Source organism: Leptopilina boulardi, unplaced genomic scaffold (assembly GCF_019393585.1).
Source record: "Leptopilina boulardi isolate dan_hultmark-lab unplaced genomic scaffold, ZJU_Lbou_2.1 LbouV2_376, whole genome shotgun sequence".
In the NCBI taxonomy this organism is placed as follows: Eukaryota; Metazoa; Arthropoda; class Insecta; order Hymenoptera; family Figitidae; genus Leptopilina; species Leptopilina boulardi.
Genome location: NW_026137947.1, coordinates 705,077 through 719,240, shown reverse-complemented (window position 1 = coordinate 719,240; position 14,164 = coordinate 705,077). Strand labels below are relative to the sequence as shown.

Genomic DNA, 14,164 nt, shown 5'->3' with positions numbered 1-14,164 from the left:
ATAATTCACAGGGAAAAGTTCCGTCTGACTTAAATTGACTTACACTACTGATAATCGAAATTTTAACAAGGTTTAAAAAAAATTGTCTGACTAATACTGACATTTACTACTGAAAACTAAGAATTCTGTATAAACAGAGAAAAATTTCGTCTGACTAAAATCGTTTTACACTACTTATAATCAAAATTGTACCAAGTTTTGTCTGACTACTTATGACTTTTACCACTGAAAAGTAGAAATTTCTGCATTAGTTTTACTGATTTAACTTGAATAAAACAAGCAATTATATGTCAACGACGTTAAAATACATGTATGCTATTGTAACGAAAATGAGTCGCTTGTGCATACAAAAGAGGAAGAACAAAAAAAAAAAGAAAAAAAAATGGAGAAAGCCGAGAATGAGAAGCAAGAAGGTAAGAGTTAAGAGAATGGTGCAAGAGGATTGCTTCGAGCGATTTTTAGCGGTTAGAAAGTTACCGTCATGGAATCACAACTACCTCGTTATCACGTGCAATCTCGTATCGGGGCTTGTTTTCATTATATTATACTCCAGGGCTCAAGTATAACGTTTTCGCGAAAGTAACAATTTCAACAAATCCAATAAGGCTATTTCGCTTGTGTCCGGATACCACCCTTAAACCTCTCGCATATATCCTGTCAAGTGTGTCACGACGACAACGTTGCTATCTCAACTATACGTTGACGTCTTTCCAGAATCTCATTATTGCTCCTGAACACACACACAAAATGAGTGGAATTTTCTTTGAAATTCACAAAAAACGAATGTTAACACAATGGATTGCTTTTGCGAAAAAATTTCCTTTTGGAGAATGAAAAAAAAAAAAATATTGCGGTAAACCTTGAAAGGAAAAATTGTTGTTTTGGAAAAAAAAATGCAAAAAAGAAATTATATCGTCTTTTCTTGGCATATTTATAATAGGCATCATTATTAAATATGAAAAATACGAAGTTATTGTAGAAAAAATTCTGACTAAATATATTTACTTGTACTACTTATACTGTTATTAAAAGACAATTTAAAAGTTCTGCTTGACTAAAATAGATATTTACTACTTGTATAAAAAAGTTAAGTTTAATAATTTTTTTTTATTGAAACTAAAAAAGGTCTGTCTGACTAATCTATATTTTTACTACTTACATTAAAATTTTCCGAAGTTTAAACATTTTGTTGAACTGAAAAAAATTCTGTCTGACTAAAACCGATTACTACTACTACTACTGAGAATATAATTACCAGACTAAATAAAAGTCTGACTAAAATCGAAATTTACTACTGAAAGAATTTTTAAATTTTGTTTAACTAATACTGACTTTTACCTCTTCTGTCTGATTAAAGTTAACATAATATCGAAATTTTAAAACTTAACAATGATTTGCCCTACTAAAATTGACTTTTACCACTTATTATAAGACCTTGGAAAAATTATGTCCGACTAAAACTAACTTTTCCTACTTAAAACGTTATTACAAGACTTTATAAATGTTCTGTCTGACTAAAGCCGACTTTTATCACTTATATCAATACTTTAGGAAGTTTAAATCTTTTGTCTGACTAATAATAATTTTCTTTTACTGAAACTAAAAAGGTCAGTCTGACAAAGGTATACTTTTACTACTTACATTAAAATTTTCAAAAGTTTAAACATTTTGTCGCACTAAAAGAAATCCTGTCTGACTAAAACCGATTACTACTACTACTACTACTACTACTACTGAGAATATAATTACCAGACTAAAAAAAGTCTGACTAAAATCGACTTTTACTACTGAAAGAATTGTTAAATTTTCTTTAACTAATACTGACTTTTACTAATTCTGTTTGATTAAAATTAACATAATATCGAAATTTTAATACTTAACAATGATTTGCCCGACTAAAATACATTTACCACTTACTATAAGACCTTGGAAAAATTATGCCCGACTAAAACTAACATTTACTACTTAGAATGTTATTACAAGACTTTATAAAAGTTCTGTCTGACTAAAGCCGACTTTTACTACTTATATCAATACTTTAGAAAATTTAAATCTTTTGTCTGACTAACACTAAAAATATTCTGTCTGACAAAAATAGATTTTTTTTCATCATTATTCCGTTTTTTTTTTTGCCTGATAAACCAAAATTTCGTTAAAAAAAACCAATTTTTCACAATGAAAAAAAACAGTCTTGAATTATTGTCCTGAATATTAAATAAATAAATCATTTATTAAAAGAAAGTCAATGTGAAAATGATGAAATATCGATGTCATATCTTTGATGGAATTTGAAGCCTCCCTCCCTCCCTCCCCCCTTCCTCCTCATCTCGTCCATCACAATAGATTTCATAATAAAGTATCGTGAGTCGTTAATAATAATGGCGTGCGTGCTCGTACATTGCCTGTTCGCGTAACAGCGTAATAAACGTCCGATAGCAATTAATCTAGTTCAGTGAATGTGGTTTACAGTTTCTACTGGTACCAATTATATGAGTAGTGTGTGACACAATCATGCATTGTTCGGTTGGCTTGTTATTGTCTGTCGATGCCTTTATAAAGGAATTTGTCGTTTTTGAACTTGGCGTTGATTCTAACCAGATTCATCAAATTGGTTGATTTCAAGTTTACTGCATACAAGTGAAAACCATACGTATATATATATATATATATATATATATATATATATATATATATATATATATATATATATATATATATATATATATATATATATAGGACATAGGTCAATTATTCACGACGTAATTGAATCTATGCGGTTGCGGAATAAAAAAAGATGAAATAACATCTTCACTGTTTTTTTGTTTTATTTTTTAAACGACACGATGTGAAGTTGCAAATTATAAATTAATTTTTAAATAAATTAATTAATTAATAATACAATTATAGAAAAGAATAGAAAAGAATAGAAAAGAATAGAAAAGAATAGAAAAGAAAAGAATAGAAAAGAATAGAAAAGAAAAGAATAAAAAATAATAATGAAAAAAAAACAGAGCTAAAAAATTTTAATATATCTAAAATTTTCAAATCCCATAAAAACTCTATACGTATAACCATCGAAATGTTTCTCGAATCATGAAACTATTCAAAGTGTGTTTTAACTGTTAAATAACCATTTAGTTGCATATAAGTATAAAATATAATTATGGAAATCTACAATCATAAATGAAATTTACAATCATAAATGAAATATACAACCATAAATGAAATTGACAATCATAAATGTAACGCACAATTATAAATTAAATTTACATTATATTCTATAATAATAAAATCATCATTGAAGAAATAATAAATATATATATATATATATATATATATATAATATATATATATTATATATATATATAATATATATATATAATATATATATATAATATATATATAACTATATATATATAGTTTTATATAATATATTCAAATAATAATATTATATAAATAATATAATAAATAAATTAGTGCTATAGAAAAAAAAAATTTTTTTTTGTATAGCAAACAAATATTAAAGAATTCATTGTACCTTGAAAATTTATCGTGATCAAAAAAATATTACAAGGAAGAAAAAATTTTACACACACCACATTGTGAAAGTTTTAAGTGACTTTCACTTCGGGAAATTAAAACTTCTTGAATTAAAATGCCAAAGAACTTTCATTTCTTTGAAAATGTAAATTTCATGGGAAACTTTTCGATTGTAAACTGGCTTTTATCTCAATTCGACGCTAATAAATGTAATACGTTCAATGTATATATGCATATATATATATATATATACGAAGAAGAAGATATATAATAAAAAACTACTAGAAAATTCAATTACGAAAATTAAGTTTAAATTTTACTCGCGAGATAATGAAACTTTAATGCACATCGTATTACATAATTTCATGAAAGAGAAATTTCAACAAATTGCGACGATATTTTGATAATTTACGATTTCTCCAGATGCTCCACCAATAAGCATTTTCATTTTTTTTTTTTTTTTTTTGCTTCTTTTTATTTTCCTTCATAAAATTTTCTTTCTTTTAATTTTCTTTATTTTAATTCAAAGAAAATTTACTTAAATTTCAATTAAATTAATTGAATCTAATTTTTTTCTTTTCTATTTTCAATTCAAAGGTATTTTTAATCAATAAAAACTGATGGTTTTTTTTTCAACATAAAAGAATAAGCGTATATATATAAAATTTTGAAAATAAAAAAAATGAAAGAGCCTTGTTAATTGCTGTCTGATTCCTAATTTCTTTTTCCGTTCGAGTAACTCTAATGGCTGACGATGGAATTCAAATGCTAGAGAAAGCGATTAAGTCGTTTTGTAAAAGCTCGAGAGATATACAAGTAATGGACTTGCGAGTTTCTTGGAATGCGGTACTTCTTTCCCATTAAGCGTCTTTCGTATAACCGTTGGGTTGAATGCTATTAAGCTGCTCGTTCTCCCATAAAGATAGAAAAGAGTTCTAGCAAGGAGTACGAGCCAAACTTGAACATTTAAAAAATCAGCTCAACCGAAAAGTAATTTCGATTTTTTTTAAACCCCCCCCCCCCCACCACCACTCTCTCAAAATTATATTTTTTCATCTCTTATATTAAATTCGTCAAAAAGATTTTATTTTTCAATTTTTTAAACAAAAATTTTTGCAAATTTTTTAAATATTAGAAAAATTAGAAATTAGAAATATTAGAAAAAACCCTACAACGATTAAAAATTGAAAATGTTATTTTAAAAATTTTTTCTATAGTGAAAAAAAATTTGTTTACTAAATTGAAAAAAAAAAAATTAATTAATTATTTTTTGACTTACCTTCATAGACGGTGAGTTGAGCAGTCGCTGATACAGCATCCCCGACACCATTTTCGGCCACACATTCGTAGAGGACATTGTCACGTTGTGGCCTAACAGGCTCGATTCGAAATATAGCACCATTTTGATTTTGTTCAACTTGATATCGTGATTGTGATTCTGTAAATCATAAAATGGTAAAGAACAAAAAAATTAGTAACTTTTTTAATTTATGTTTATTTGCAAAAAAATTGTGCAATTCAAAAAAAAAGAAAATAATTTTCTTTCTTAATTAACAATTGTCGAAATCAGTTAAAAATAAAATCTCCTATCTCCAAAAAAAAAAAATCTTACAAGAAATAACAAATCTTTATGAGAGTATGGAGAAAAAAATAGCCGAAATATGGTCCACTGTTTTTTTTTATGGTAATGATCGGCATATGTTACTAGACTGGTATATAAATTTCAGTGGCTGTTCTTCATAACTTTATCGTTCCACTATGCTGATCGCTTCGTAAATATCCATCAAAATGATATACGATTTTCATAAAGAAAATTTATTATCATGAATAAACTAGTGTAAGTATACATATATTTGTTATTACAGAATTATTGCAATATTATACATTATCATTGATCACTAATTTTTGGGAAAAATTTTCATATATTTATAACAAAAATAATGTTTTTAAAAAATTTTTTTTAGTGAAACTAAATTTTGTAATAATTAGTGTAATTTGACAATTATAATTTTTAAAAGTAAAAAATTCAATAGAAAACGTGTATTTTTCAACTTTTGTTAAAGAATTTCGAGTGTGTTCTATAAAAGTATATTGAAACCGAGAGCAAAAGAAAAAAAAAAAAAGAAAAAAGAGAAAAAGTTTTTTTTTGGGCTAAAGAGAAGAATGAATATCACGAAACTCGTGAGTGGAAGTACTTACGTGAAACTTTCTTGCCATTTTTACGCCAGTATATTTGGGGTGGTGGTGTTCCGCCGGCTCTACAGAAAAAACTCGCTATTCCACCAGACTTAACCTGCTGCGACAGTGGGCTGACCAGGATATTTGGAGGTTCTATATGAAACAGAGAAAAAGCGAAGAAACTTCAATTAGAGAAATTCTCTCGAGAACAATAATATACTAATATATATATGTATAGTGTCGGGTAAATGTACAAAAAAAAAGAGGAGAAACTTTTTAGAAACCGAGAAATAAAAACTTATTAACTTATTAAAGTTCATTAAAAAAAGAAAAGAATCACTATTTGAATAATTATAGCGAGACAATAAATTTTTTTTTTTTTTTTTTTTTTTTAAATCCTTTTTGTATTTGAATTATTTATGTTGTAAAATAAAAAAAATAATTTATTTTACAAGAAAAATAAAATTTTTCGCTTTTATACATTTTTTAATAGTTTTAATTATTTAAATGCAGAAAAAAAGACGGCAATAAGTAGTTATTGTCCTTTTAAGTCAGACTTACGAGACCTTGGTTGTCTGACTCGAAAGGAATGTTCTACTTAGTGTAATTTCAATTCAGCTTGCGGTCTGACTAAAACATTCTCGTACTACTTGAATTAAAGTTTACACTCATTGGCACTATGGCGCGACTAAAAATGTTTGCAACTACTTGTAATTCTTTTAAATTACTCTGTAATTCTTAATCAGTATAGTAAAATTTACAATTCGAATTACTAAATACTTAGTTTATTTTATAATTTAATATCTTTCTTTTAATGTATAATATTATATTTATTATATAATAATAAGAAATAAATACAAAAAAAATCTCCGATAAGTAGTAAATACACTTTTTAGTCAGCCGCGAACAAGAGACGATTGATGTCTGACTAAAAAAAGGATTGTACTACTTAACGCGAGTTTCATTTGGCTTGCGGTGTCTGACTAAAACATTCTCGTACTACTTGAATTTAAGTTTACAATTCATTGACAACAGTCTGACTAAAAAGGTTTTGCACTACTTGGAAATTCTTTCCGAGCTCATTTTATATAAACTAAAACGCAAAGAGTTTCGAACTAGTTAAATTCAAGTTTTCCCCTTTTTTTTATATTGATTTCACAAACTTTCAGTTTAAATATTGTTTCACAACACGTAACAGAAAGATTTTAACTACATGTACATTTTTCTTAAAAAAAAAAAATTTTTTTCTTCAAAAAAAAAATTTCTTTTTTTTTTAAAAAATCATTTTCTTCAAAAATCTGTTTTTTTGTACAAAAAAAAAATTATCTTTTACTGTGTAAAAAAAAAAAATAATTGCCGATTAAAAAACAGGAAAAGTGAATAGTATACAATATATTGGTTTTGAAATTGATGTAAAGTCATCAGGATACACGCATCGAATGTCTCAAGATGCTTTGCCATCACACATACACTTTATGGGTTATATATATATATTTTTTTTTAAGATTTAAGTATTATCCAAGGTTATAAAGATACTTTTATGGTGCTGATGCTCTGGGAAAACGGGTACGTGGAATAAATAATCAATACTGATACTGATGCTGCACTATCCAGGAATTTATTATTCATTAGTATCGATCACCCCACACCCCCCCCCCTCCCTCCCCCCGCGCCTCATCCAAAACCCTTCTACCAACGACTCTATGAATACAAGTCCACTGAAGAAGGTAAAGTATCGCACACACTTCAACGCATGAATAACTAAATACCATGCTTTAGGATTTTCCTGAATTTTAATAACACTTTGCGTAAGCATTTTTTTTTTTTTATGTTTGTGCTTTCACACACTTTAACGCTTTTGATTTACAACAACAAAAAAAAAAAAAAAAAAAAAAACAATTTTTTCCCCAAGGCAACAAAAACGCGTGAACATGAATTTAAAATAAAGAAAAAAAAGAACAAGTTGTAACGCCTTTTTATTTTTCCTCTAGATATATATATTTTTTTTTCATGCAAATATTCTTGTGGCGTACACCTCATTTTAGTATCGATCGACAATAACTAAAAACAAACGAAAATATCCTAATATATATTAATTAACGATGATGATGATGATGATAATAATGATAATAATAAGAATAAATAATAATGATAATAATAATAAGAATAAATAATAATAATAATAATAATAATAATAATAATAATAATAATAATAATAATAATAATAATAGTAAAAATAATAGTAATAATAATAATAAAAATAATAATAAACATACAAAAAAAAATTATTATTAATATTAATTCTCCCTATTATTTAAATTACTAAAATAATTTATTATTATTATTTGATAATCAAGTGATCGATTATTTGAAACAAATAATTTTTTTAGTACATATACACCTTGTACTGATTTTTATAGATAATAATAATTATTATTATAATTATAATAATTAATAATTATAATAATAATAATTATTATAATAATAATTATTATTATAATTATTATTATAATAATAATATTATATTATTATTATTATTATTATTATCATTATTATTATTATTATTATTATTATTATTATTAATAGTTATTTAAATAATAATTTCAACATTACCAAAAATATGGAAAAAATGAGTTCATGTTAATTAAAAATAATAAAAAAAAATTGAGTGTGAAAAAATTTGAATTTATAAATTGAATAATTGCGCGAAATGAAATAAAAAAAAAAAAAGAGGGGTACAAAAAAACCCGTTTCAGTACGTTGAATGAGAGGATAGTTTTTCGTTTTTAATTTCCAGCTCGAGTTCACATTGGTGTAAAAATCACCGATTCTCTATTATAGTATGTGTGTGCTATAGAGTATTATCTTTAAACGGTGAGGGGGGGGGGGAGAGAACTTGAACGATCACAGCAACTGCAATAGTAGTGCGTTTGGGTAAAATTTCTTTTTTTCCAGCCAATAGCGCCCAACCCCATACTGTACATTACAGCGTGGTCGTGCCGCCGCAAGCAAATGGATAATGGTTCCCCATTTTAATGGAGGGTACGCCGAAGCGGTTGAAAATTAAGTACTATTTTAAGCCCCGTAGAGAGTCGCACGCTCGTTTCAGATTATATACCAAAAGCATTCCCGCACCGATTTATTCGTTAAAATATAAATTTATATCTCAAAACGTGTTTTGCCATCACTCGCCAAAATATTTATTAATTATTGTAATTGCAAAAAAAAAAAAATAATTATTTTTTTATTATAGAAAAAAAAGAAATTAGAAACGAATGAGAAAAATTATTAATTGATATATCGAGGGGTCATTGAACATGAAATGACTTAAGTAATAAAATTCATTTTTAAAATTGGTTTCCTCGCGTCGTCAGTCACGTTTTATACAAACAAGAGTGGATATTTGTCCGTTGGCTCGCCTAAATACTTTTTCCATTAAACCTCCATTATCCGCAGTTCGACACGCCATTCTGGTTTTCTACAGATTCCTAGAATTACTCTGGCATTCCCATGTTTGTCGCGAGCAGCACTTTTCCCTACCTCCACCTTTTTACCCCTCTTCTCCTTTTTTTTCAACCCAATGACGCACGTGCGATAACAATATAATGAAAAGAGTTAAACTAATAATCAACGAACATAAAAAAAAAAAAAAATTCTTGCTAGAAACTCGTTATTTATATATTGAGTTCAAAATTTTCCATAACTATAATTTTAAATAATACTTTTCAAATAATTATTATCAGCATTTCATATTTCAAATATAAAATGAAAATAATGAAATTTAATTGATATTATAATTACATAATTACAAGTTTTTTCAAATGTAATGTAATTTTATTTCACACCTTTCAAATGTTATTTTCATTAACACACACGCAGTTAATTAAATTTTCCAATATTGACAAATTTAGTCGTTATTTGCAATTTTACAGAGATTCAATGTGAAATATGGAAAATTATCCCAAAAAAAAGAGGTGATTTCGATTTCAATTAATGAATAATTTAAATTATAGAATAATAATTAAATGGAATTATATTTCAATATAAAAAAAAATTAAAGTCAATATAATTTGTCACGTCAATTTATAGAGGGCTTAAAAAATTTCATTTATTTTGTTAATTATATCGTTTAACTTTTACTCATTTTATAAATATTATAATTTTTCCAATGTTTCTAATTTCTGCCAAAAAAAAAAAAATTTCACTGAAAATGAATATGAGAAAAAAAAGATGATATTTAAACAAATCGGTTTTTTTTTGGGGGGAAAAATTTCACAAGAGAAAATAGTTACATCCGTGCATATTTAGTTGATTGCAAATAACCTTTATTTTTCGTTGCAGGTAACAAAACGTTGTTATCGTTTTTCGACCGCACCTTGTGCTATTAACTACACCATTATCATTATACTTGGCGAGTAATAGTTTGCGCTTTGGTGTGTGCAACTGAAACGGCTTCTTACAGCCCCCTTAACGACTTTACCGTTGGTGTGAAACCCGGTTAAATCCCATCACAAAATATATCTATATATATATATAGTATTAAAAGCACATACTAGAGTTCTAATTTTTTTTTTTTTTTTTACCGAAGGTCAAATATCGAACATGTTCATACAAAAACTTATTACAAACAATACTGGAAAAAAAACTACAAGAACCTAGAAATCAAACGAAAAAAATGTTTTGAAAAATATCAAACGCCACGAGTTTACAGTACTTTGCGCGCAAAAAAAGATTAAACGCTGGTGAAAATTAGATTGTGAACGCAATTCTAGTTTTTCTAGTTTAGAGAGAAAGAGAAAATAAATGTTTATGAAGAAAACAGGAACTGCTTTTACCTCGTACAGCCATATGAAAAAAAAAAAAGTGAAAAATTATAAAGACTGAAAAATAAATGAAGCACCTCGAGGCGCACAGTCATTACCTTCAAGAGACTTGGATGACGTGCGATTTATTTGCAAGATTGTTTTCTTTCTTTTTTTTTTTGTGCCCCCTTTCTCTCATCTAATTAAATACCCTTAGAAAAATGTATATTAAATTTGCAACTTGACAAAATGAAAATAATAATAATAAAACCAGGAGGGGAACATCTTCATCAAAGACTATATAATAAACTGAAATTAATGTTTTTTTTTTATGAAAAAAGCAAAATTGAAAATAAAATTAAAAAAAAAAAACATCAGTTAAAATATAATTAAGATACACTGGAAAAAAGTAGTATTGTATTAAGAAAATGCTACATTTTTCAGAAATATTTATTTTCAAAAATTCTTAAATTATAAATGAAATAAGGAAAATTAAAAAATTAAAATTTTAACATTTTTAACCCTACACCCTGAAAAAAAGTAATCTCATATTTAGAGGAAAAATCCTCTTCTAATATCCTCTCAATTTTTCCTCTTAAAACAAAAGTATTCCACTTGAATGTAGAATATTTTTATTCCTTGTTGACTAATAATAAAACAAAACAATTTTTTTGAGGTTCTGATGTCAAAAACATTGAATTAAAGTTAAATAAATAAACAAATCTATTTAATTAATGTAAGTAATTAACTATAAATCATTAATTATATTTAATTTAATGCATGATAATAGCTTTTCTTTATCAGTTTATAACCATACCCAGATAGCACGGAAACTTGCAGCAAGCTTGCGGCAAGTTCACCGTGCAAGCTTGCTGCAAGCTTGTCTGAGCTAGCGAAATGTCCCACCCAGGGCATGCTTGCCGTGAAAGCTTGCTGTAAGCTTTCCAGGAAAGGTTGCTGCAATCTTGCCATGGAAGATTTCTACAAGATTGCTGCAAGCATACTAAGAATGATTGCGGCAAGCTTGCCGTGAAATATTGCTGTAAGCTTGCTACGTAAGGTTGCAGGAGAATTTCAACAAGCTTCTGGAAAGGTTTACCCTCAAATTTGTTTCGAAAATTTTCTCGTTAAGTTTCCAAATGAAAATAAACAGGACATAATTAATAATAATAAACGTCACAAGGATTTTCAAATTTAAAAAAAAAAAAATTTTTTTTTAATTTAAAATGTATTTTTTAAAAATTGCAGCAACCTTGCAGCAACCTTTCCAGAAGTTTGTTGAACTTCTCCTGCAACCTTACGTAGCAAGCTTACAGCAATCTTTCACGGCAAGCTTGCCGCAATCATTCTTAGTATGCTTGCAGCAATCTTGTGGAAATCTTTCATGGCAAGATTGCAGCAACCTTTCCTGTAAAGCTTACAGCAAGCTTTCACGGAAAGCTTGCCTTGGGTGGGACATTTCGCTAGCTCAGACAAGCTTGCGCGGCAAGCTTGGCAAGCTTGCACGGTGAACCTGCCGCAAGCTTGCTGCAAGTTTCCGTGCTATCTGGGTAATTGTCAAATTATATGCGAGAGGAAAATCCTCTCAAGTGAAGACTATTACTTTTGATACAATATATAAGAGAGGAAAATATGCATCAAATTAAGAGGAATTCGCTAGAATCAAGATTACTTTTTTTAGGGTGATAAAATTTTAAAAAAAATTCATTTTTCTGTGACTGAATTTATTTTACTTTTTAAATCAATTCTTTGACAAACTTTCATTTCTATTATTTTTAATTTATTCAAAATCAATATATTTCCTTAGTTGTCAAATTTTAATCCCATTTCGAGTTATTTATCGAATTACTTTCATATATATATATATATATATATATATATATATGAATTGAATTATTTGTTTATCTCGCCAATAATTGCGTATAAATTAATTACCAGCTATTTTACTTGCAACATATGGACGCTTTCCAGTGTAATGGAAAAAGGATTTATATATACACATACAAAATATATTTATATATATATATAAAGATGATTGGAGAACGAGGGGGTTTATTTTCACAAACGTAGAATTGTGTGAGTGGGATGTGAAATTACACCTATTTTGTAGTTGGAAAGCATTTGAATTGGCATAAATATACATATATATTGTGTCGAATGCAAGAGTTCGTTTTTGGAGGAAAAGAGACGCGTGATATACATCAGAGAGGCATTTCATTCAAGTTTTATCAAAAAACCGACCAATTGAAATCAATCGATAAATGGAAGCGTATACGACTTGATTTCTAATCAAATAATTTTATATATATATATATATATATAGACATACAAAACTTGTATTGGTATTATAGTTGATTGTAAATGTACAATTACGTATGATGCGTTTTCATCATCAACAAACTAAAATCAGAATGGTAAGGGGCAATGAAATGATGTAACATCCATGTTTTGGTGTGTCGTGTACATTTGCAAGCACAGGTTTATCATAAATAATTGCACGAACCTTATTCGCATTTTAGCTTTTCCAAAATATATATAGATACCTGATACAACGTATTGTAAATATTAATTTTAAATTCATTATCATTGTTCGTACTAATATTTTCTAATTAAATATTTTAATTACTTTTGCTTCTAATATAAATATTGATATTTTTTTTCAGTAGTAATGATAAATTTTTTATCAGACGGAATTTATGTTACAAAATAACTAATAAGTTCCGTTTGACAAAAAATTTGCTATAATAATTTATTATTATTCGCAGTAGTAATAGACAATTTTAGTCAGACAAAGAAAAAATTTTTTTTTGCGTCAAGTAAAAATTATTATTATTATTATTATTATTAATATTTTTTGGAATATCATATCAGAGTATATATAGTGAATGTGATTTAGCATGCTGAATGTCGCAAAAGAAGTAGAGATGAAAGACAGGCCGTAGCAAAAGGAAAGTGGTGAATGTTTCGAATGCGATATGTACCATTCGAACGTAATTTCTTGCTCTCGAATCTTTTTTTTACGAGATGTACGGCTGACGATGATGTGAAAGTCGAAAGAGAAAGAAAGAGAGAGAAAAAGAGACTAAATGAATTTTTAATAGCACTCAAGATTTCGGATGTATAGCACAGCTAGAAACACTCACTTCCAAGGAAAAAAAAAAAGAGCGAGAGAGAGAGACCTTATTAGTAGAGTCTTTCGAAAAACATTTTTTAATGATATTTAAGAATATCTTTCTCTTTAAATCGTCTTTTGCAATACAGAAATTTAAAAAAGGACTGCAAATAAATTGCTTTTAATTTTATTTTAAATTCACTAATAAATAAAAAGAAAGAAACTAAATTTATATTATTCCTAAAAATAAAATTTATAAAATGAGAATTGTGCTTTTAAATGGCTTTTCCTGTTTCTATAATAGAGAAAGCTTCTGCCCAGTAACTTGTTAAAATTTAATCTCATCAGTTTTGGGATAATAGTTGACGGTACAATGAGCACCGTTTCAGTTAGGTTGAGAGCATCGCTGTAGGAGATTTTAGACGCTCGGTCTTCGCAGCTTCGAAACGGCTAGTTGACTTTGGATCCATGACTACGTCAAAGTTGGTCGTATACGTTAAGTACAAGTGTTCCTTATATATATATGTGTATA

The 14,164-nt window shown here is 27.3% G+C and overlaps 1 protein-coding gene across 7 annotated transcripts in view; it reads right to left on the bottom strand.

The window, feature by feature from the left end:
• The window catches only part of LOC127287858 (tyrosine-protein phosphatase Lar), a 434,077-nt gene that overhangs the window by 135,016 nt on the left and 284,897 nt on the right, over positions 1–14,164 (bottom strand). For all 7 annotated transcript variants that reach the window (XM_051314983.1, XM_051314984.1, XM_051314982.1 and 4 more), the window contains 2 exons: positions 5,740–5,871; positions 4,820–4,978 (listed from right to left, as the gene is read on the bottom strand). In XM_051314983.1, coding sequence (XP_051170940.1) covers positions 4,820–4,978; positions 5,740–5,871 — 291 coding nt within the window. The remainder of the gene's footprint in view (positions 1–4,819; positions 4,979–5,739; positions 5,872–14,164) is intronic.